Below are 26,091 nucleotides of genomic sequence, written 5' to 3' on the forward strand. Positions count from 1 at the left end.
CAGCTCTCCATGCTACACTATCCTGTGCAAGCTTCTTCATCTCCCAGTACCTACTGCAACCTACATCCTTCTGAATCTGCTTAGTGTATTCATCTCTTGGTCTCCCTCTACGATTTTTACCCTCCACGCTGCCCTCCAATGCTAAATTTGTGATCCCTTGATACCTCAAAACATGTCCTACCAACCGATCCCTTCTCCTAGTCAAGTTGTGCCACAAACTTCTCTTCTCCCCAATCCTATTCAATGCCTCCTCATTAGTTACATGATCTACCCACCTTATCTTCAGCATTCTTCTGTAGCACCACATTTCAAAAGCTTCTATTCTCTTCTTGTCCAAACTAGTTATCGTCCATGTTTCACTTCCATACATGGCTACACTCCATACAAATACTTTCAGAAACGACTTCCTGACTCTTAAATCTATACTCGATGTTAACAAATTTCTCTTCTTCAGAAACGATTTCCTTGCCATTGCCAGTCTACATTTTATTTCCTCTCTACTTCGACCATCATCAGTTATTTTACTCCCTAAATAGCAAAACTCCTTTACTACTTTAAGTGTCTCATTTCCTAATCTAATTCCCTCAGCATCACCCGATTTAATTTGACTACATTCCATTCAATAGAGAGTACTAATGACAATTTTGTATCTTGTGCAAATTTTGAACTGTGACAAATAATACATATAATGGTATACCATATGATTCTGATAAGTACAGGTTTGGGGAAATTGAAAGTGATTTATTACATGAGGATACTGGTTCTGCAAAAAGCGATCAATTTTGCAGTCCTTATACAAAAGTTCAAATTGGGTCATGGGTTGTTAAATGTTTAATTGATACAGGAAGTGAGGTCTCAGGAATGTCTGAAAGGTTAAGGAAGAAATTAAAAGTGGGGAAAGATTATGTTGAAATGCCAGTTGTTGGGGTAAAGATAAAAGGTGCTACTGGGAAAAGCAGTAAATTGGTAAAAAGCCAGGCATTAGTGACATTTTTAATTGAAGGCAAGTTGTTCACACAGGGATGTTTTGTGATTCAGGAATTTAATGAGGATTTTCTTTTGGTTATGAATTGGATAGTAAAAGTAAATACAGCATTTGATTGGGGTGGAAGAAAACTTTTCATAGAAACCAGAGAAAGGGAATGCATTCAGAGAAAATTTGTGAAGACACTTGGAGATCAGAGTAATGGAAATTTTGACAGTATCAATTTACTAAAAGAAAATAGATTGGAGAACATTGAAATTCATAGATTTGATACTGATGAAGTTGAATTTGGAAATTTAGTAAATTTGAAAATTTAAGAAACACAAAATTTATCTGGGGAGCAAAAACAACAGTTAGAAAATCTGCTGTGGGAATACAGTGATGTTTTCAGTGACATACCTGGTCGGGATGATGTAAAGGGTTATCAGTGTGAGCTTCAGGTAAAATCTCATGAACCACTTTTCATAAAACCATACAGTATTGCAATATCAAAAATACCTGATGTTGAGAAAGAGCTGACACAGATGGAAGGATGTAATATAATAGAAAGGAGTATCAGTGCGTATAATAATCCTTTAGTAGTTGTTTCGAAAAAAGATGGTGGAGTAAGGTTGGTTTTGGACTCTACACACTTAAACAAAATTTTGTTCAGACAGACAGACCATCCCGAAAATATTGATGAGTTACTCCATAAATTTACAGATATAAAATATATGTCAAGTTTGGATCTAACTTCGGGTTTTCATCAGGAACCACTTTCGGTTAATTCTAGAAAATATACCGCTTTCTTGTACAATCGTAAGAGTTACCAATATTGTGTTGTGCCATTTGGGTTAAATTCTGTTTCCGAATTTATAAGAGCTTTGGATCATGTACTGGGGCCAGAACTTGCATTTAAACTGATAATTTATGTAGATGACATTTTGGTTACAGGGCAAAATTGGGAGGAACATTTTTCAATTTTGAAGTCAGTTTGTGAAAAACTTAGGAAAGGGGGGATGACATTGAAATTAGGGAAATGTAAATTTGCAGTTTCTGAATTAAAATTTTTGGGACATGTTGTCACAGACAAGGGAAAAGGCAGATCCAGAAAAAATTAAAGCAATTTCAGAAGTTCCTATTCCTAAGACTAAAAAACAATTAAAGTCGTTCTTTGGATTATGCGGCTATTACCAAAAACATATAAGTGATCAGAGTCTGAATGCACCATGTTTAAGTCAGTTACTCAAGAAAAACACTGTTTGGGTTTGGGATAAAAACTGTCAGGAAGAGTTTGATAAAATTAAGCAAGTGTTGAGGAAGCAACACTTATTACACAGACCTGATTTTAATTTACCATTTTGTTTGAACCCTGATAGCAGTAATTATGGGCTTGGAGCAGAGTTATTTCAAGAAAGAGTAGAGAATGGGGTTCAGATACATTGTACCATAGCATTTGCAAGCAGAATGTTGCTCAAGCATGAGAAAAAATTATACAGTCACAGAGAAGGAACTTTGGCAATTCATTGGGCTTTTACAAAATTTAGAATTTACCTCATTGGACATAAAACCATAGTATTTTTGGATAACAAAGCTTTGAGTTACTTACAAGAGTGCAAATTAGACCACAGTAGATTGACCAGATGGGCAATATTTCTGCAACAGTTTGACTTTGAAATCAAGCACATAAAAGGTTCTGAGAATGTAGTAGCTGATTCACTTTCAAGGGAGAAAAGTGAGATTTTTGAACAAGAGGAGTAAAAGCAATTTAAAATTAGATACTTGAAAGGGGTGGGAAATGAGAAAACAATTAGAGTTATGTGTAACAAAATTAGTGAAAATCAAAATTTAGATCAAAGTTGGAAATTAATCAAAGAATGTTTAGGCAAGAAGGAGTATGAGAAACTTGATAAATTTTACAAATTACATAAGCGGATATTATTTCGGAGAGCAGATGTAGATTCTGATAATTGGAAACTTTGTTGGCCAGAGGCAGATGCTGAAAAGCTGATCATTTACATACATGAAAATTTTGGTCATTGTACGATACAGAAGTGCATTAAAAAGATACAAGAAAACGTTTATTTTTTCAATATTGGAAAGAAGGTAAGAAAAGAATTGGCAACCTGTGACAAATGTCAGAGAGTTAAAGTGAGCAATCAAAGACGTGGTGGAGAGATGCAAAACATTATTCCGGAAAAACGATTAGATCTTATCGCTATGGACTTATATGGAATGTTACCAAAGAGTAAAGGAGGTCACTGTTACATATTTGTTATGGTAGATGTATTTTCAAAATTAATTATACTATATCCTGTGAAAAAAGCTACTAGCTATTAAATTATAATAAAAATTGAAAGAGGTTATTTCGCACAGATGGGTAAACCAAAACCTGTATTATCAGATAATGGTTCACAGTTCACCTCTAAAATTTGGAAAAAGTTTATTCAAAGATCAAAACTGAAGCACATACTTATATCTGTTTATTGTCCCTCCACCAATCCTGCAGAGAGATATATGAGGGAAATTGGGAGACTTTGCAGAACCTATTGTAGCCATAAACATCCAACCTGGTTTGAGCACATTCAAAATTTTGAAAATATTGTGAATAGCCTACAACATAGTTCCACACGATTTTCACTGTATCAGATTATGTTTAATATCAGACCTTCAAATCGTATATCAGAACTTATTGAATTTCCTAAATGTACACCTTTAACTATGCAAGAGAGAGAAGTTATTTTTTTTTTATTTTTTTTTATTTTTTTTGTCATCAGTCTACTGACTGGTTTGATGCGGCCCGCCACGAATTCCTTTCCTGTGCTAACCTCTTCATCTCAGAGTAGCACTTGCAACCTACGTCCTCTATTATTTGCTTGACATATTCCAATCTCTGTCTTCCTCTACAGTTTTTGCCCTCTACGGCTCCCTCTAGTACCATGGAAGTCATTCCCTCATGTCTTAGCAGATGTCCTATCATCCTGTCCCTTCTCCTTATCAGTGTTTTCCACAGATTCCTTTCCTCTCCGATTCTGTGTAGAACCTCCTCATTCCATACCTTATCAGTCCACCTAATTTTCAACATTCGTCTATAGCACCACATCTCAAATCCTTCGATTCTCTTCTGTTCTGGTTTTCCCACAGTCCATGTTTCATTACCATACAATGCTGTACTCCAGACGTACATCCTCAGAAATTTCTTCCTCAAATTAAGGCCGGTATTTGATATTAGTAGACTTCTCTTGGCCAGAAATGCCTTTTTTGCCATAGCGAGTCTGCTTTTGATGCCCTCCTTGCTCCGTCCGTCATTGGTTATTTTACTGCCTAGGTAGCTGAATTCCTTAACTTCATTGACTTCGTGACCATCAATCCTGATGTTAAGTTTCTCGCTGTTCTCATTTCTACTACTTCTCACTACCTTCGTCTTTCTCCATTTACTCTCAAACCATACTGTGTATTCATTAGACTGTTCATTCCGTTCAGCAAATCATTTAATTCTTCTTCACTTTCACTCAGGATAGCAATGTCATCAGCGAATCGTATCATTGATATCCTTTCACCTTGTAATTTAATTCCATTCCTGAACCTTTCTTTTATTTCCATCATTGCTTCCTAGATGTACAGATTGAAGAGTAGGGGCGAAAGGCTACAGCCTTGTCTTACACCCTTCTTAATACGAGCACTTCGTTCTTGATCGTCCACACTTATTATTCTCTCTTGGTTGTTGTACATATTGTATATGACCCGTCTCTCCCTATAGCTTACCCCTATTTTTTTCAGAATCTCGAACAGCTTGCACCATTTTATATTGTCGAACGCTTTTTCCAGGTCAACAAATCTTATGAAAGTGTCTTGATTTTTCTTTAGCCTTGCTTCCATTATTAGCCGTAACGCCAGAATTGCCTCTCTCGTCCCTTTACTTTTCCTAAAGCCAAACTGATCGTCACCTAGTGCATTCTCAATTTTCTTTTCCATTCTTCTGTATATTATTCTTGTACGCAGCTTCGATGCATGAGCTGTTAAGCTGATTGTGCGATAATTCTCGCACTTGTCAGCTCTTGCCGTCTTCGGAATTGTGTGGATGATGCTTTTCCGAAAGTCAGATGGTATGTCGCCAGACTCATATATTCTACACACCAACGTGAATAGTCGTTTTGTTGTCACTTCCCCCAATGATTTTAGAAATTCTGATGGAATGTTATCTATCCCTTCTGCCTTATTTGACCGTAAGTCCTCCAAAACTCTTTTAAATTCCGATTCTAATACTGGATCGCCTATCTCTTCTAAATCGACTCCTGTTTCTTCTTCTATCACATCAGACAAATCTTCACCCTCATAGAGGCTTTCAATGTATTCTTTCCACCTATCTGCTCTCTCCTCTGCATTTAACAGTGGAATTCCCATTGCACTCTTAATGTTACCACCGTTGCTTTTAATGTCACAAAAAGGTTGTTTTGACATTCCTGTATGCTGTGTCTGTCCTTCCGACAATCATATCTTTTTCGATGTCTTCACATTTTTTCTGCAGCCATTTCGTCTTAGCTTCCCTGCACTTCCTATTTATTTCATTCCTCAGCGACTTGTATTTCTGTATTCCTGATTTTCCCGGAACATGTTTGTACTTCCACCTTTCATCAATCAACTGAAGTATTTCTTCTGTTACCCATGGTTTCTCCGCAGCTACCTTCTTTGTACCTATGTTTTCCTTCCCAACTTCTGTGATGGCCCTTTTTAGAGATGTCCATTCCTCTTCAACTGTACTGCCTACTGCGCTATTCCTTATTGCTGTATCTATAGCGTTAAGAGAACTTCAAACGTATCTCGTCATTCCTTAGTACTTCCGTATCCCACTTCTTTGCGTATTGATTCTTCCTGACTAATGTCTTGAACTTCAGCCTACTCTTCATCACTACTATATTGTGATCTGAGTCTATATCTGCTCCTGGGTACGCCTTACAATACAGTATCTGATTTCGGAATCTCTGTCTGACCATGATGTAATCTAATTGAAATCTTCCCGTATCTCCCGGCCTTTTCCACGTATACCTCCTCCTCTTGTGATTCTTGAACAGGGTATTCGCAATTACTAACTGAAACTTGTTACAGAACTCAATTAGTCTTTCTCCTCTTTCATTCCTTGTCCCAAGCCCATATTCTCCTGTAACCTTTTCTTCTACTCCTTCCCCTACAACTGTATACCAGTCGCCCATGACTATTAGATTTTCGTCCCCCTTTACATACTGCATTACCATTTCAATATCCTCATACACTTTCTCTATCTGTTCATCTTCAGCTTGCGACGTCGGCATGTATACCTGAACTACCGTTGTTGGTGTTGGTCTGCTGTCGATTCTGATTAGAACAACCCTGTCACTGAACTGTTCACAGTAACACACCCTCTGCCCTACCTTCCTATTCATAACGAATCCTACACCTGTTATACCATTTTCTGCTGCTGTTGATAATGGTATAACAGGTGTAGGATTCATTATGAATAGGAAGGTAGGGCAGAGGGTGTGTTACTGTGAACAGTAGTGAGAAGATATTGTGAGGGTAACTATGAGGAAACAAGGGGAAAAGAGGAATAACAGACATAACAACAGGGTAAAATTAACCACTTTCGAAATTGGGGATCTTGTTCTGGTAAAATCTCATGAAAAATCAAAAATGTTAACTTCAGAAATTAAAAAATTCTTTGATATCTATATTGGGCCTTTTGAAGTCATTGAAAATCCACACCCTAACACTTATCGTTTGGTATAAGTCAAAGAAATTATTTGGTCTCAGGAATGTTGTCTCTTTGAAACTATATAAACACAAATAATAATTTCAAAATTTAAATAACCTATTTTCATCTAAAACAAAAGCCCTCCACTGGGATATGCTTGTTAGAACAAAGCTACCTGTACAACCAAGTTTGTATATTTCCATGTATAAATTAATAATTTGAAGTCAAATGTTAATTGAAACTGATGAAAAAACACTGTTGTAACAAAGAATGAGAGAAAGAATTATTACTACTTTACTTACAAAAAAAAGTCTCCATAGTGAGCATTTATGAATTTTTTATAATTTTTGGAAGCTAAGTCTTCCCTGTGGGTGATGGCATGCATGTGAGGACATGCATGCAATGATATAAGTTTCAAAACCAATTTTAGATAAAGCCTCATGATACATGAGCAATTTATTAATCTTTATACTGCTGTTGTGGGGAGCAAAGGTTCTCTTCACAAGAATGTGACTTGTAGTAATATTGTAGTAGAGAGGCAAGTGCACATAAATAATTGTAAAAAAATTTAGATAATGCTGATGTATCTTTAGCTTTACTTAAAGAAAATCATATATACAAAAAAAAAAAAAAATTCAAAAATTCAAATAAAAAGAAAATCATAAGTAAAAAAAATTATACAAAATGAAAAAAATGAGTAAAAAAGTATATAAAATTCAAAAAGAAAATCAGAACTACACAATATGTGCACAGCATCATTTTTTATTGTACATAATATAAGCAAAATGAAATTAACATTAATATGAGGAACAAAAACTTTAAATATGAGAACCAGTTGGTACAAAGTGTGGCCAAAGAAGTGGTTGTAGATATCTTATTCTAGCAGATGAGTTTTACCTTACTATTATTTTCAATCATGCTGTATTTTAGAATACGTTAAATAATTTCTTTACTTGAATTATTCGTGTATGAGATTGATGGGGAAGGATCATTGCAACAACAGCCAGTAACAAGTCCACAGATTCAAAGAATCCAAATTTGGAAGAGGTTATCAGACTTCATCATTTACGTACTAATTTTGTAACACAGATCCGTTACCGAGTGTGGTCGGCATTTTGTTGTATATGTTCATAACAACAAAAGCCCTGGGGAGGAGTTGTAATGGATCTGGGAGATGTGTTATTTTCTATCGGATTTGACGATACAAAACCTAATGAGGGAGGTTGTAAATGTTTTCTTATATTTTTGTCAGAATATTTTTTGTGAATTGTAATTTGCCTTATTTTATGCCAATTTGCTTATATGTTCAGGAGTGACAGCATATTGATTTATATTAGTAGATGTGACGAAGAATATCACAGAGACTTGTTACAAGTGGAAGCTTGTGTGTTGTGTGAAATGTCTTTGACGCTGGAGTCGTCTTTGACCGTAGTCAGTCAGCAGTGAACTCTCGGTGTGTGACGGTGGAACGATGTGCAGGTCCCCGTTATAATAATTTGCAAGTGACCAGAAAAAAAAGAGTTATTCTACTACTTTTTTTATATAAACATCAAGAAGGAAGCACATTCGGAGAAATGGTATTTGAAGCACCAAAAATGAGGCAAATGCATTGAACCAGAACATTTCAGCAGCCAACGAAACAGCATTATGGAATCATACTTCCACTAGATGACTGAAGCCAACACTAAAAAGTCAAATATCATCTTATAAACATTTTCACAGAAAAGTGAGTACTGTCACGAAATATGCTAAATTCAAGTATATAAAAATAGTGAGCATATTTCAGTGCCCTTCAGTTGGCAAATCCGACTCTAGATGAAGTCCTATCCATCGCTCAGTCTTTTGAAATTTCTCGCGCCGCTGGAGCACAAATAGAGGCATGGGGCGACGTCGGGGAAATACAATCTCTGTGCGATGTTGACGAAGCGTGTGGTGTGTCCCCGCCGGCCGACGTGGCCACAGTACGCTCCCAAGTGCAGCCTCGGCCTAACCGTAAACAAACCTCTAAGAAACTGCAGCAAAACCCACGGCAACTTCCTTCATGTCTGCGGTGTTTTACGAAACACTCATGAGAAGATTGTCCACAACGTTGGGTCGTGTGTCACAAATGCAAAAAAAAATGGTCATGTGTCATCCGTTTGCAATTCTGACCGCATACATGATGTTCATGAACATGACGCTGATTCTGTATTGTCTGTCAATTGTACTTCTTCCCTTTCAGGGAAGTTATTCCTCACTGTCCAAATACTTGGTCGAGATGTTCGCATGCAGGTGGATACTGGTTCTGCTGCCACTATCATCAATTCTCAGACGTATCTTCAGTTGGGTTCTCCAATCATGGCACCTGTCACTAGGCAATTACGGACTTACAACAAACAGAAGATTTCTCTCTTGGGACAATTTGATGCTGAGGTATCATACAAATCTGTCGTTCACACTGTTCCCATAGTTATGGTTGACCATAGTAACGCGGAGAATCTTTTTGGTTTCAATGCCTTTCGTGTTTTTGGGTTCTCCATAGATGACTCTGTCAATATCGTCTCTGATGCTATTCCTTATGCTCAACTGGATTCCTTGTCGATGACATTTTTGACCCTTTTTTCTCCTGGGTTAGGCCGCGCAAACAACTTTGAAGCTCATATCAAGCTCAAACCCACTGCTCGGCTTAAGTTTTTTCGAGCTCGGCCAATTCCTGTGGCCCTTCGTGATCAGGTAAAACGGGAGCTGGATCGTCTCACTGCTTCAGGGGTCTTGCTTCCTGTCACTTCCAGTGAGTGGTCCTCTCCTGTCATTGTCGTTGCTAAGCCAAATGGTGATATTCGTCTCTGTGGCGATTTCAAAGCCACTTTAAATGCTCAATGCCTTATCGACACTTACCCTATGCCTCGACCTGAAGAATAGTTCTCTAAACTTGCTGGAGGCCAGTATTTTTCTAAACTTGATCTGTCAGAAGCTTATCATCAACTTCCTCCTGACGCTGCTTCCCGGCAGTTTCTGGTCCTTAACACGCCTTTCGGCCTCTATCAATACCAATGATTGCCATTCAGGGTTGCCAGCGCCCCTGCTCTCTTTCAGCGATTCTTGGAACTGCCCCTGGGTGTATAAATTACATGGACGACATTGTTGTCACTGGCTCCACCACTGACGAACATCTTCAAAGTCTCCACACACTTTTTCATGTCTTACAGACTGCCGGTCTTAAATGTAATATTCAGAAATAACAATTTTTTCAGGCATCTATCACGTACTTGGGGTTTCAACCCTCTCGGGATGGTATTTGTCCGCTTCCACAAACTGTCGCTGTGATCGATGCCCTTCCTCACCCTACATCTGTTAAGGAACTGCAGGCCTCCTTGGGGAAAATAGCATACTATCACAAGTTTCTACCGTCTGCTGCTTTGGTGGCTCAGCCGTTGCATCACCTGTTGCATAAAAACGTGCCTTTTCACTGGTCAGCGTCACGCGATGCGGCTTTCCAGAAGTTGAGAACCATGTTGAAACAGACCCCGTGCCTGGCTACGTATCGACCTGGTCAACATCTTGTTCTTGTCACGGACGCCTCCCAATACGGGGTCGATGCAGTCCTTGCGCACCGTTTCTCTGACGGTTCTGAACAACCCATTGCTTATGCCTCCAAAACGCTCACGGATGCCCAACAAAAGTATTCTCAAATTGAAAAAGAAGCTTTGACCATTATTTATGCTCTTCATAAGTTTGGTGTCTTTCTCTATGGATCCTAATTTCACCTTGTTACGAATCACAAACCTCTTGTTTCCTTGTTTCATCCATCAACGTCACTTCCCAACTAGGCTGCACACTGCCTCCAGTGTTGGGCTCTTTACTTGTCTCGTTTCAATTATGAGATTCATTTCCGGCAGATGGCTCAACACACGAATGCTGATGCACTGTCTCGCCTTCCCATGGGTCCTGATCTGGCATTCGATAGAGGCGAACTTTTGTGTTTCCACCTGGATGTTGCCGAGCAGCAGGTTGTGGTTTGGTTCCCCATCACTGGGGACCGTCTGGCGGCTGCTACGGGTTCTGACTCAACCCTCTCCCGGGTTTTACGCTGTATTCAGAAGGGTTGGCCAGATCGTCCGTCCGCTAAGACTTCTGATCCGTTGCGGAACTACTACGCTTTGCGTTACCGCCTCACGGCTAGGGATGGTGTTATCCTCCTTTCCACCGAAAATGCTTCGCTGCGTGTTGTGGTACCTGCGTCTTTGCGTGCTTCGGTCTTGCGCCTCCTTCACCAAGGGCACTGGGGTGTCTCTCGCACAAAATCTCAGGCGCGCTGTCATGTGTACTGGCCCGGCATCGACTCTGAAATCGCACACGTGGTCGCTGCCTGTGGCCCTTGTGCGTCACAGGCCGCCGCCCCGAAGTCATCTTTGTCACCGTGGCCTTCAGCTGAGAAGCCCTGGGAACATATTCATGCTGACTTCGTGGGACCTTTTTTAGGTACTTATTGGCTTCTCGTTACTGACGCCTACTCTAAGTTTCCTTTCATTGTCCGTTGCACATCGCCTACCACCGCGGCAACCACCAATGCTCTAGCTCACATTTTCTCTTTGGAAGGCCTTCCCTCTACTCTTGTTACTGATAATGGTCCGCAATTTGCCTCTTCCAATTTTGCGGATTTTTGTGCCCGTCACGGCGTCATGCATGTCACGGCCCCTCCGTTCCATCCACAGTCAAACGGTGAGGCTGAACGACTGGTCCGCACATTTAAGGCTCAGATGAGGAAACTCCTGACTTCTTCTGCTGATGATTCACTTCTCCAATTTCTGGCTTCTTACCGTTTCACCCCCGTGGGCAACCACAGCCTGGCTGAGCTCTTACATGCCCGACAGCTCCGCACGCTACTTCATCTTCTACGGTCTTCCACCTCACGGCCGCGGGTGCCTTCGCTTGGCCGGATCACCGCCGACGACCTTGTATGAGTACGGGGATATGGCAGGCGGCCAAAATGGATTCCTGTCAGCATCTTACAACACTGCTGCCGACGCCTGTATGAAATCCAGACGGACACGGGTGTTGCAGTGTGTCCTTTGGACCGGCTTCGGCCTCGTGTGCCGGCAACGCCTGTTCTGGATGCCGCTACACCACATTCGGGTCTACCTGACGCTCGAGATACTGGAATCTCTCATTACTCACAACGGAGTACTCTCACCATCATATCGGTGCCAGCACAAGAACTGACGCCACCAGGAGACGTGCCCATGCAGGAACCAGATGACCATCATTTGTCGGAGCAACTCTACTCGCCTTCTTCTCCTACGGACGCGGGCACATTGCCCATGTCTCCTGTTGAACCAGATGACCATCATTTGTCGGAGCAACTCTACTCGCCTCCTTCTCCTGCGGACGCGGACACATCGCCCATGTCTCCTGTTATAACAACCGGACTTGCCACAACGGGCAGATTGGTGCACGGGGCCCCAGCAGATTCGACCCCCACGTCTCCTGTCATCTCGACCCGTTATCATCAGGGACACTTCCGTCCATACGGGAAGCCTCCTCCTCGAGACTTTATGGCCAGCCAAACAACACCTATGGACGTTAGCAATCTACAGGCCACCTATATCAAGACCTGTGCAAAAAATTCAAAGGAGGGAAACGTGTTGTGACTCGCCGATCTTTCAAAAGGGCCGCCGCACAGTTACGCGCATCCTCTACATGTGGCGCTGTCTGCCAGCCATGCAACAGCAGCGCCACCTAAGCGGCCAGCCAGCCAGCGGCCACTGGACTTGGACTCAGTTATGATTTGACTGTTAAAGTGTATACACGTCTTACTCTGTTTACTTGATCTGTGACTTTCATGTATTGCATCTTCCTTGAAATATATTTGTTCAACTTGAAGTTATTACAGTTTTATTGTTTACAGTTAACTCCATATATGAATTTCTTCCCTCCACTATTCCACTTCAATAAAATGTATATCCTAACTTAAATTTTATTTGGTGTTTGTTTATCACCTTCCATTAAATGCCAGTTAATCCATCTTGCTACTCTACTAATTCAACTGCAATTCCTAAGTTTCTGAAAATTATTGTCCCTAAATATCTAGCCTTATAAGCATTTGGGTTTCTAAGATCTTCATTATTGTTTATTCGCATTTATTATTGGCTGTAATTTAATGGTACAAACAAATAACAGTATAATTTTGGACTGTGTACTTATAGTCTACGATTCTGCATGAAATTTGTACACCTTGAAAGTCAATGAACAGAACTTAACTGTTGTAGGAACATGAGGCAACAGAAGTTCATTAAACAGCATACAACATTAATTTCCTCAAACCATTTAGCATTTTACAAGGTATTTATTTTATGAAATACATAAACATCCATTACCTGTAGCATTAATTGTTAATGATTGTGCTGCTGTATCTTGCTGAGTAGAGTCAGATGAAGAAAATAGTGATAACTGAGTATTTCCAGTAAATGTACTTCCTAATGATAAATCTTTCCCAGGGTCAATATGACAGAAATTCTGATGAGATTCCTGCAAATTCAGAATAATTATTTTCTTTACACACATGTTCAAGTACACCAGCCACACAAAAATTCAAAACTTAAGATAAAAAGCCACTTTTAAACACAACATAACATTTTCTGCAATAACATGTCTTGTGTATCACACGTCTCTAAGTAACACACATATGGCACTTTCAGCCTCATCTTTCTTCTAAAAATTGGGTAATATTTTGTTTACAGCTACTAATTTACAATGACCTATATGCTTCCTGTTATCAAAATAACATATAACATATTTGTGGCTCACATTTGCATGTTGGAAAAAAAGTCAACATAAGGCAGTTTTTCTGAGTTTTCTATCAGAATGCAGGATATCTGTCGAAAGCATCACATCTAAATGAAGTTTTTACCTTTCACTATTGGTGGCTTGCAACAAGAAAGCATGCATTTATGTTACGTCAATATGCAGTGCTGTAAACATCTGGAGTGTCATATTCAATCAGGTTATCACTGGTCTGTTTCCAAACCTCACACAGAGTGCGTAAATACAGTGGTGATAAAAAAGAAACTCAAATTTAACACATTTACTGCTTATTGTACAAAAATTTTAAGCACTGTTGCCCTCAAAATAGTCCCCTCTGCCAGCAATACACTACTCCCATCATTGTTCTTCTTTTGGAAAGCCTCTTGGAAAGCATTTTCTGGGGTGGTTAGCAGATCTATTGTCCATTGTCCTAAATCTCTTCTATGGCTCAGAATGTTCTGGTTCAGAAACTATGTTCTCTCAATGTGGTTTTAATTTTGCGAAAGAGGAAAAAGTCTACTGTGGCTCAGTCTGGAGAATACGATGGGGCTCAATGGGAATGTTTTTGCTAGACAGCTGTGAACAAGGTGTGATGTGTGAGCCAGAGAATTGACATGATGCAACATCCAAATCTGGTTTTCCCTAAATTCAGCCTCTTCCTGCACACAGCAGAAAATCATTCTGTTTGGTTTGTTACAGACTAACATTCTGCCCTGCTGAGCTAACTCGTAAAACTGTGTGTGACTCATACCAGCTCTTTCACTATCACTTCAACACAAATCCAACAGGCAGCTTGTGCACAACCTCACTTCATCGCCTGTATCTCACTTTGTAACAGAGCGAACTGCAGCAAATGGTAGTTTGCTGTCTAAACCTCCTGCTATGTGCTCTATAGCCGCAGCCTCCTCCCTCTGTTGGTTGGCACTCTGTGTTCGATGTTTCTTCCTTTCTGGACACACCTTGTATAAAACTGAGAGCGATACGATTCACAGAAAAGAGTACAGATTAGCAGCCAGTCTTATTCAACTTTTTTCATATAGGAGCTTCATCAGAAAACTTTGTTTCCCAACTAGTCGAACAGTACACTACGAAAATCTGGGCAGTAACCTTAGAGGGAAAATATATGTATTAATGCAAAAGTTGCCTTCTCGACAGATACAAAACACATTTAATGCTAACTATCTCTATGTTCATATTCCCCAAGCCACATTATGGTTTGTCACAGATATTACATCATTTACCAAACTCATTTCCCAACTCTCCTGTTCCACTTCTGAATAGTACATGAAAAGAATAACAGCCATTAACCGGATTTTCTTGGTGTACTCATTCTGTGATATACACGATGGAGGAAGTAATATGTTGCTTTAATCTTTTTGGAGTGCATACTCATGGAATTTAAATCTTCACTGTCATGTAAATGCCCCTTTTTCAGTGTCTACTACTAAAATTGTTTGATCATGTTGATGATGCTCTTACAGTGGACAAAGGAACATGTGAAAATGTGATTCTAAAATTCTTTTCTTAACAATATCTGACAAGAATGTGACACCAAACAGCAAGGTCAAACAAATAATGGTTTTGCAAATAAACATGGTTTTCAATGTGACGCAAGCAGCATACCAATGTTCCTCTTCACCATAATCAGTTTCCGCTTCTTGCGTGTTGATGCTCTATCAAAGATGCAGTCCGAGACTTGCTTCAACGTATTTTTGTATTATGAAACAATAAGCTGCAGCACAAACCTTAACAGATACCTTGCTGTCAACTGCGATAATCAGGAACAGCTTTCCACAAGAATTTTATCAAAGCACCCCAGCTGTTGCACATGTTACTTTTCCTTGCAGATTACTATGTACCAAATATTTCTTCCAAAAATACAGTCCTTAACTATAGCTGGAATAGCACATGGGAAACAAGAATGCAAAATATGAAAAAAAAAAAAAATTCTTTAAAATGAATGAGACGGAGCTTTATACTAGTATAATATGAAGATGCATTTGGGAAATTTATCTTTAAGTCTTAATTAAGTTTCACAGTACTTCACACATCAAATCTTCCATTTACAATGCTGGCCACCGTAAATGCAACACGAAGAAAGACAAGAGGTAGCACAACAAAATTTATTTTGTAGATAACATGTTGACCAAGTATCAAATGATTACGTTTACAGACGTCTGTGACATGTGGTTCCTGCCAGAATCAGTAGCCAGAGTAGCCGCCATTGTTGGAGATCACCGCTGCCACACGTCTCGGCATTGAGTCAAAGAGACGTTGGATGTGTTCCTGGGGTACAGCAGCCCAAGCAGCTTCCACACGTTGCCAAAGATCATCTGGTGTGGCAGCTGGGGATGTAATCTGGGTCACTCGTTGAGCAACCATGGACCACATGTTTTCTATCGGCGAAAGATCCGGAGAGCGAGCCGGCCAGGGAAGCAATTCAATCTGGTTATTGTCGAAGAACCTTTGGACAATGCGTGCCACGTGTGGTCATGCATTATCCTGTTGAAATATGGCTGTGGCCGAGCCCTGAAGGTAAGGAAGGACAACTGGCTCCAGCACCTCGGATATTCAGCGCCGGCTATTTAAACTACCGGCAATGCGTACTAGAGGCGTGCGAGAGTAATATCCAATACCGCCCCATACCATAATACCCGGTGCAAGACCAGTGTGGCGGTGCATAATGCAGCTGTCCAGCATCCTCTCTCCATGGTGTCTCCACACTCGAATCCGACCATCGTGGTGCTGCAGACAGAAGCGTGCCTCGTCAGTAAAGACAACGTCAATCCATTCTGCCATCCACATCCGTCTGTCATCACACCATTGGCGACGGAGACATCTTTGGTTCTGCGTCAATGGTAGACGAAGCAATGGACGTCTTGCAGACAGACCACTCTGCTGTAAACGGCGTCGAATGGTACGCGCAGACACTGGATGATGCGTTACAGACGCAATGTGCTGTGCTATGGTTCGGGATGTCACTGCGCGATCCGTCACTGCCATGCGCACAATTTGCCTATCAGCACGTGCAGTGGTGCACCGAGGTGAATGCGATCGACCACGTCGGTCCGTCGTACCCTCCTGCATCCAACGGTCACATATCCGCATTACAGTTGTTTGGTTTTGTCCAACACGACTAGCGATTTCTCTGTATGATAATCCACAATCTCGGTAAGCCACTATCCTTCCTCTGTCGAACTCGGATACTTGATCAAAAGATGTTCGCTGTTGTCTACGAGGCATAACTGATCGTCTTGTGAAACAACCACAAGGTAAACACATGTGCCGAACGTACACCCATCGAAATCGCCAAGCCTTAAATGGCGCTATGAGGTGGCGCCACAGGCGCGCGTGATGTGCGTCTGCGCTGAAATTCTAATCAGTTGCATATCTCATCGCTGCAAACTCATGGTGTAAATTTCACTTGATTCGGATGCTTCCTTCAGGGTGTTGCATTTACGGTGGCCAGCAGTGTATTTTCCAATTTTATGATGTTTAAATTAAATGCATTGGTGGCCAGTCCCTCAATCAATATAATTTTCATAAAGCTGAAATACCTGGTTATGTTGATGTTCTGGTAACCCTTGAGTCACATATGATTCAGCCTGTAAGCGAGCGTGTGCAGGAGGAGGAAGAGACAAAGCATGAGTCTGGTTTACACCATTCCCCTCTAGAGACAGTATGCCTAAATCAAAATCCAACTGGTCTAGTCTGGGGAGCTCTATGCACGGAAATTCATTGTTAATATTCTGAAAATATAGAAAAATGAAACAATTACAAATAAAGTTTCAACAAATGTAACAAAGCTACAACTGAAGGAGTCGGGGGAAGAAACCGTTAAAACTCGGTTTAAAAAAGATTTGTCTGATCTCATAACCAATTGCATTTTCAAATACAGCACAAGCTGATATCAAGTAGTTCCTGATGTACTGTGACAAAGCACTGTCTACTGTATAAATTCCTGTCTTATCACGTTTAAGTATGTTGTTGTCTCTGTAACTAACCAAACATACAACATGTAATAGTCCAAAATACACTGTTGTGAATTAACACTTTTTTGTGCTGACCCATTCAATTTTTATTTGCACTTTCTGACAGTTCACATTAAAACACAATGTTATGAACTACCACAAGAGCTCCAGGAGAACCTCATTTGTAATCAGTTACAAATGAATAGAAATGAAATATTTTATTCTGTAATGTACTAATTTAAGGTGTGCGGATACTGGAACACATTGTAATGAAAGAGGCTGTGTTGGGTCATGGGGAGTGCCTGAAACAGCGGGTTTCATAGTGTGCGATACACGCTGAAACAGATGTGGGTGGTGTGTAGGGACACTTGGTGGATAGGGCCACTTAGTGCAGCTTTGTGAAGTGGTTGTGACAAAAATGTTAAACTGTGTCACAGACCAGTTAATGTATGTTCTTAGTCAAAGTGATGTACAGTTAGGATAAGTCATTGCCACTTTGATATGAATTTCGGGATGTTTTGAGGAGAAAGAACAAGTTCTGGAATCAGTGTTAACAGTGTATAAATTTTAGTAGCCTTTTTCATTCACTTTTGCAATTATAATTCAATTTGTAAAAATTCATTGTTTACCATAATGCAAATTAACTGTGTAAACCATTAATTTTGGAAAAGCTTAACATTTATGTATCTTTGCAAGTCATGACAACATATTCCTATGGAAATCACCAACTAAAAATCTGTAACTAAACTTGTAATTAATGTTTCTGGAACATTGTTATAGAAATTCAGTGCAACGTCCACATATTACGAAAATGAGAAGATTCGTTTAAAATGTTAGAAGAACGATTCATTAATCTTTTGTAACATGATTTAAAGATTTTGGGTTGTAAATAGTTATTCCGCGTTTTAGCCTTCAAATGTTATAAAAAGTCATTTTGAACTTTGAATTGTAATTTTGATGTTGTAGAAATATTACCAGCTCAAAATTGTTTCATAAAATCGCATAATTAATTAAATTATGAAAAGATATTAGAGAATGTTCTGGACTGAATAATAAGAAATTAATTGTTAACTGTATGTATGTTTCAACATTGCACTTGTAAAAGATCATTAATTTCGGAAATACGCATTATCATTGTACTACTTGTTTCAATTTCTACTAAAACTCCATAATGTCAGTTTTTGCTGGGTTAACTTATTGCAATTATAACACCAAACACGAAATAACATAACAATGTCAAAGAACATAATTGTTAAAAGATGTATAAATATACTTTGTCGAAAAGGCTTGAAAGGAGAAGTGCGGTTGGAGTACTAGCTGATGTGTTCCGGTGCCTGTAAAGTTGTGACAAATAAACAAGTGTTGCTAACAGATTAATTGGTGTACAGTTGGTAGTGATCCAAGACTTTCTGCAGCGAAAACATACTGTGCTTCTGGATCTGGTTACACAGAACATGAAAAGAAATGAGTTACAATTTAGAGGACATGTAGAATAGCAGCTAACAACTGGTGATTAGCTGAACCCAGATTTTATGTAATTACATGTTTTGTTCCTTTATAGGTAGTTAGAAGAAAAACTAAAATGTCAACAAGTAACACTGAAATGGCTCTTATTTCAAAGTTTTAAATTACATATTTTTACAGATTTTGAGGTATAATACATCTTTCACACTATACTACATAATTTTATGTCCTTTAGTACTACTGTAGAATAATTATACATTTTCAAAATTCACACACAGCTTCACTACATAGCAAGGAGAGAAAAAAAAATTTTATGTTTAATATTTGTGTTTCTCGTTTTTACTTTTGCATTTCTCATGCTGTCAACAATCCCGTTACACTCAAAGCTAAATTACACAAGTTTGATGCAGACAATAATGACTTTCCTTTCTTACTTGTTCCCAAACACTTAACTTTGTGAAACAATCAATTGCACGTAATTTGACCATAGCAACGGTTGAGTCTTAACTGTCATCGAAGCTAAAAAGATGGATTTCTACTGACAGCGCTTTAACCACTGATGGTAAAACATTCCTCGGCCAAACCTTGAGAGAAACATATAGGATGCACAATGAAATCTCAAATTAGAAAACATTTCCAAAGCAATCTACATGTTAGGAATAAGCAATGGATTTCTTCAAAGAAAAATAAATTCTACTTACACAGTTGCAGGGACAGCTTACACATTTAATAGTGAGCTTTAAAAAGAACTTAATCTTGCATTGGTTGCAGGGAACATACCCTGGAACAAACTTCAAATATTTCCAGAAATACTGCAACTGCAACATTCCTGAGGAGTCCACTCTAGGAAGTTCTCGATTCTGGCTATGTTGACGCATTTGAAAAAATCACGGCCGACATTAGCACATCATCCATATGGATTTCTGCTATGTGAGATTGGTTGTTGTAGGCCATTTATCACTTAATCTAATAGTGGCAAGTTGGACTCCGACACTGCATCTAAACTCTGTTTAAGTTACTGTAAACGTTTAGAGGCAACAAATAGTTCAAGAATTGCTAGATTCATTAATGATGGACTTGTGGAACTATGGCCAGATGGTGTAACATAAGAGAGGTTCCCACTGACGTACACAGATGCAACTCCATACTTGCTGAAAGCAGGGAATCATTTAATGTAGTTTATCCAGACTTAGTGCATCTTACATGTATGGGTCATGATTGCAAAGAGTGGCAGAACAGTTAAACATCTATTCCCAGTAGTAAATAAACTGGTATCAGCTAAGAAAATGGTTTTCCTGAAATGATTTTATCATGTACACTCATGCTCATAAATTAAGGATAATGCTGATACATGGTGAAACAATGTTCTGGTGGGCGGTTTGCGGGTTTAAATCACCTTTGGGTATGACCATGCAATGCAGTGCATTTGACCTGCAGTCATCACACGGTGGCGCTGGCATCAGTTCACATACGCAGAGGTGTGTTAGTGCCATGTCAGAGTATGGTGCAGCGAGTACGTGTGCAGACTTTTCAGACGTGCTAATGGTGACTGTGTGTTGAAAATGGCTCAAAGAACACACATTGATGACGTTATGAGGGGTAGAATACTAGGGCGACTGGAGGCTGGTCAAACACAGCAGGTCATAGCATGGGCCCTCCGTGTGCCATAAAGTGTGATCTCAAGATTATGGCAACGATTCCAGCAGACAGGAAACGTGTCCAGGCAACTACAGTATGGGACGTCCACAGTGTACAACACCACAAAAAGACTAATATCTCACCATCAGTGCCCGCAGATGGCCACGGAGTACTGCAGGTAGCCTTGCTTGGGACCTTACCGCAGCCACTGGAACAGTTGTCTCCACACACACAGTTTACAGACGACTGAACAGACATGGTTTATTCACCTGGAGACCTGCAAGGTGCATTCAACTGACCCCTGGTCACAGGAGAGCCTGTAAAGCCTGGTGTCAAGAACACAGTACATGGTCACTGGAACAGTGGTCCCAGGTTATGTTCACGGACGAGTCCAGGTATAGTCTGAACAGTGATTCTCGCCAGGTTTTCATCTAGCGTGAACCAGGAACCAGATACCAACCCCTTAACGTCTTTGAAAGGAACCTGTAAGGAGGTCGTACTCTGATGGTGTGGAGTGGGATTATGATTGGTGCACGTACACCCCTGCATGTCTTTGACAGAGGAACTGTAACAGGTCAAGTGTATTGGGACGTCATTTTGCACCAGTATGTCCGCCTTTTCAGGGGTGCAGTGGGTCTCACCTTCCTCCTGATGGATGATTACACACGGTCCCACCAAGCTGCCATGATAGAAGAGTACCTTGAAACAGAAGATACCAGGCAAATGAAGTGAGTTGCCTGATCTCTATACCTGAACCCCATTGAGCATGTCTGGGGCGCTCTCAGTCGAAATATCGCTGCACGTCATCAAACCCATAGGATACTTCAGGAGCTCCGCCAGGCACGGGTGCAAGAATCGGAGGCTATACCCCAGCAGCTGCCTGACCACCTGATCCCAAGTATGCCAACCTGTTGTGCGGCCTGTGTACGTGTGCATGGTGATCATATCCCATATTGATGTCGGGGTAAATGTGCAGGAAACAGTGGCATTTTGTAGCACATGTATTTCGGAATGGTTTTCTCAGCTTATCACCAATACCGTGGACTTACAGATCTGTGTCGTGTGTGTTCACTATGTGCCTATGCTATTAGTGCCAATTTTGTGTAGTGCCACGTTGTGTGGCACCACATTCTGCAATTATCCTTAATTTATGAGCATGAGTGTGCTATGCTACAAGCAGCAGCTACCTGATGTAGCTCTGCTTCTGCAACCACTGATAACAAGGTGGGCAACATGGATTGAAGTTGTGATGTTCTAAAATAAGCACTTTGGAGCTGTGTAGTCAGTGATGGAGAACTTTTCTTCTGACCCTGCTGTGTCTGTGAGTAGATCCTTGTCAGCAGTCAACAGTTAAGTGCTCGGTTCAGTTTGAAACTGGAGACTTCTTGTATGCCTCTACAAGAAACTGTGGGAATAATGGAAGATGCAATTTGGAAGGTCAGTGTTGTACCAGGTGAAGTGGGTAGCATAGTTTCCCGTAAACTGCAACCTGTGCTGAATAAGAATTCCAGATACTCAAATCTTGTTATTTTGTCTTGCTTATTTTAATGGTAAAATTGTAGAACACCCTGACAATATTATTCCTTGCACAATCCCTCTGCATAAATATGCACTGCAGACTTTTGAAAAATTGAGTAAGCTTTCTCAATTTATAAAACCATATTCAAACAATGTACACTCCAGTTTGGAATATCAACAATGTAAGGAAGAGACAGAGTGCTACTCACTGTTAAGTTACATGCTGAATCACGGACAGGCACTATGAAAAGACACTTACACATTAGCTTTTGGCCAAAGTCTTCTTCAGAACAGGAAACACAAATTCATTCACACAAGCTAGCACACCTCACACAACACAAGCTAGCATACCCAGCTCAGAATGGAATGCAATTATCACATAGAACAGAAGCAGCATTCTGGAAACAGCAGGAAAGGGAAAGCGACAGCAGAGTACAGGTGGGGGAAGAGGAGAGTGCTGTCTGGTGCAGCATCCAGGGACTTGACTGCCAACAGGCGCAGCATCGTGAAGCTGTGGGGCAGGGAGGCGCAGCATCGTGAAGCTGTGGGACAGGGAGGTGGATAGGGGGATGGGAGAAACAGGGAATGAGAAAGGATAGAAGTGGGGAAAGGGAAACATGGACAGGTGCGTTGGCAGAGGGCAGTGCACAAAGAGGGCAAGGGGTCAAGAATAAGTAGGGGTTGATAAGGCAGAGGAGGGTGGAAACTGTTGGGTGGAGGGTGTAGGGACATTAGGTTAATGTAGGTTGAGACTGGTATAATTCTGGGAGCTGAGAACAACTCCCATCTGTGCAGTTCAGAATAGCTGGTGGTGGAGAGGAGAATTCAGATGGCTCGGGTAATGAAACATCCACTGAAATCAAGCATGTTATGTTCAGATGCATGTTGTGCCACAGGGTGGTCTACTTTGCTCTTGCAGTTTATCAGTGGACAGCTGGTTGGTACCCATACAAATATAAAAACCTGTGCAATGAGTGCAGCAGAGCTGGTATATTACATGGTTGTTTTCACAGGTGGCCCAGCCTTGATGGGGTAGGGTAAACCAGTAACAGGACTGAAACAGGAAAGCTGGGAGAGTGGAGTGGATTGGACAGGTCTTGCACCTGGGTCTTCCACAGGAATATGATCCCTGTGGCAAGGGGTTGGGATTCAGAGTAGCATAGGGATGGACTAGGTAGTTGTGGAGATTGGGTGGTCGATGGAAAAACACTTCAGGAGGGGTGGGAAGGATTTTGTGTAGAATGTCCCTCATTTCAGGGCATGATGGTAGATAATCAAAAGCCCTGATGAAGGATGTGGTTTAGTTGGGTCTGGGGTGGTACTGGGTGACATAGGGGCACTCCTTTATAACTGGTACTTGGGTGGTGGGAGGATTAGGGGTGCATCAGGAGGACAAGGGGACGTGGATGGGAGAGGAAGTGTTGAGGCTGTGAAGGAATGAGGATGGTGTGTTTTGGCCCTGAGTCCAAATCATGAAGGTAGCATCAATGAACCTGAACCACATTAGAGGTTTGGTGTTAGGGAAGCTAGGAAGGTCTCCTTGTATGGCAGATTTGTTTGTATACCATCTGTTCAAAGGAGAAATAGTTGTAGTTAGGATAAAGTTAGTAAGATGTGTGATGAATAAGGTAGTGGGTTTAGACTGTGAAGGATGTTGGGAAAGGTAGCACTCAACAGTGGTAAGACCACAGGCATGATGGCTGCTTGTGTATAGGGAAGTTGCGTCAACACTAATGAGTGGGAATCCAAGATGTATAGGGATGGGCACAGTGGAGAGTCAGTGAATGAAATATCTGGTATCTTTGATGTGGCAGGGTACATTAAGGGCAATTGCCTGGATGAGTTAGTCATGAGTTGGTCAATGAGGGCCAAGATTCTACCAGTGGAGGCACAACAACCAGCTACAATGGGGTGCCAAAGATTGTTGAGTTTGTGGAATTTGTGGAGCACATTGAAGGTGGATGCATGGGGTGCCATAGGGGTGAGGAGGGATACGGATTCATGGGAGAGGTTATGGCTTCAAGCAGGGGCTGAAGGTTACAGTATTTGCCTGATTATAAAACGACGTTTTTCACAAATTTGTCATTAAAAAAAACTACAGGTTGTCTTATATTCACATATTTAACTACTGCTGCAGAGGTCAACATTTTTAGACTACTTAAGACTGAAATGCTAGATGCAATACCGACCTCGGTAGAATAAACACGATATTTGAATCACGCAGTACTAGTGCAAGAGGCATGCGAGAAACTTTGAACTAGCCACCACAACAATCAATTGCTCCCCTTAAAATCTGATAAATTTGTGAAACACATGAGGAAACAGCATTAAATTACATCATTATACAAACTACTGTTGTATTTGAACAGACTTGCAAATAAAAGTTTCAGTTTGCATGAAAGGCCAAAAATGTCGTCCTTCAAAAACGTTGCTTGATTGTGAACACAACTCTATATTTTGTTTGATTATATGGTCCCCAGGGACTCACACCTAGTGAGTACGTGGCTGGCGACCACGGGGCCCAGAGCTGAGTCCTGGCATTGCTTCCATTTACTTATGCCAGGCTCCTCACTTCTGTCTTTCCTATCTGGCCATCCTCGGTCACCTCTTGTTTCTTTCCAACCCTGATGCTATTAGGTTTTGAGGGCTAGCAGTCTTTCATTTCCCAACCTATACTTCTCATCTGGGATGGTCAACGGCCTGGAAGACAGAAGAGGGTGATTAGTGACACCTCAACGGCAGAAAGGGCGGAGGAACCACCATTACTAACTAGTCCCCCATCGGGCGCCTCCCTGAGTGGCGGATAGAGGAATGTCTCTCAGATATGGGTGATACTGGTGAAATGAAATAGCCAGGGTGGACCAAAACTCGTGAACTGTAGCATCTGTCTCAGAATGAGCTGCTGCAAACAGCGTCTGACCCAGAATGGGCGGCTGAATTTCACACATTGTGGGGCTCACTATCTCATTAGTCAAAATCCCGTTATCCTTCGGGATAACCCAAAATTTCCTTATTTTTATTTTTATTCTCTTTTCATGATGGAAACACAACCGCTTGAATTACATACCCCAGGTGGTAATCAATCCACTCCCGTTCATGGGACAAGTAGACCTGTGGATTCTGGGGAGTCTGCAACATTATGTCATAAGAAATAAATATAAACTCTCTTCTTCAAGTTGGAAAATTGAAACAAACGCTAGACATACAAAGAGAAAAAAATGTAATGATATCAGCTGTACAGGAGACCAGATTCACAGATGAATGTTGTTTTGAATCAGACAGCTTTAGAATATTCAAAGGAAAACCTGGCAAAAGAGTCACAAAAAATATACCACATCTAGGCACTTGCTTTATTGTCAACAAGAAAATGATCGATTCAGTCTTGGATTTCTCTTCAAGTTGTGGAAGAATGTCAAAACTCTCTTTCAAATCTATGAATAAGCTTATACGATAGCAAATTTCCATGCTCCCACAAATAAATCAAACAAAACAGAATCAGAATCAGTTGACAAAATTTGGGAAAAACTAGAAGAAACAACTGACAAAGTTCCAAAACACCATTCCATAATTTTGATGGACAATTTTAATGCACAAATTGGTAGAGAAAAGAAGTATAAACAAATTGTTGGTGACTACCCTGCACATAAAAGAACAAATAAAAATGGTGAGTGACTAATTGATATTTGTAAGAATGATATGTGTAAGAACCGTGATCTTCTTTTAAAATCCACATCCTTCAAGCGTCTACCTCGAAAAGCCAAAACTTGGAAACACCCTGATGTCAACAACAAATTTACAGAAACTCTACACAGCAAACAAAATAAAATGGACTGGAACAGAATTAAAGAAGTCATGGTACAATCGGCCACTGAAACTATACTGGCCAATAAAAATATAAACACCCATAGTGGAACGAAGATTTTAATGAAGCAATTGAAAAGCGAAGACAGGCTTGGATAAAATGGAATAGCAAGAAAACCTCCGAAAATCATGAAAACTTCTTGAAGGTTAGGGAAGGTACGCCA

The 26,091-nt window shown here is 40.6% G+C and overlaps 1 protein-coding gene across 1 annotated transcript in view; it reads right to left on the bottom strand.

Annotated features, from left to right (window-relative positions):
• Positions 1–26,091, bottom strand: part of LOC124612869 — a 246,582-nt gene that overhangs the window by 44,866 nt on the left and 175,625 nt on the right. Inside the window, exons 5-6 of the mRNA XM_047141308.1 lie at positions 17,033–17,224; positions 13,049–13,199 (exon numbers count right to left, since the gene is read on the bottom strand). Coding sequence (XP_046997264.1) covers positions 13,049–13,199; positions 17,033–17,224 — 343 coding nt within the window. The remainder of the gene's footprint in view (positions 1–13,048; positions 13,200–17,032; positions 17,225–26,091) is intronic.

This window comes from Schistocerca americana, chromosome 1, assembly GCF_021461395.2.
Source record: "Schistocerca americana isolate TAMUIC-IGC-003095 chromosome 1, iqSchAmer2.1, whole genome shotgun sequence".
NCBI classification, from domain to species: domain Eukaryota; kingdom Metazoa; phylum Arthropoda; class Insecta; order Orthoptera; family Acrididae; genus Schistocerca; species Schistocerca americana.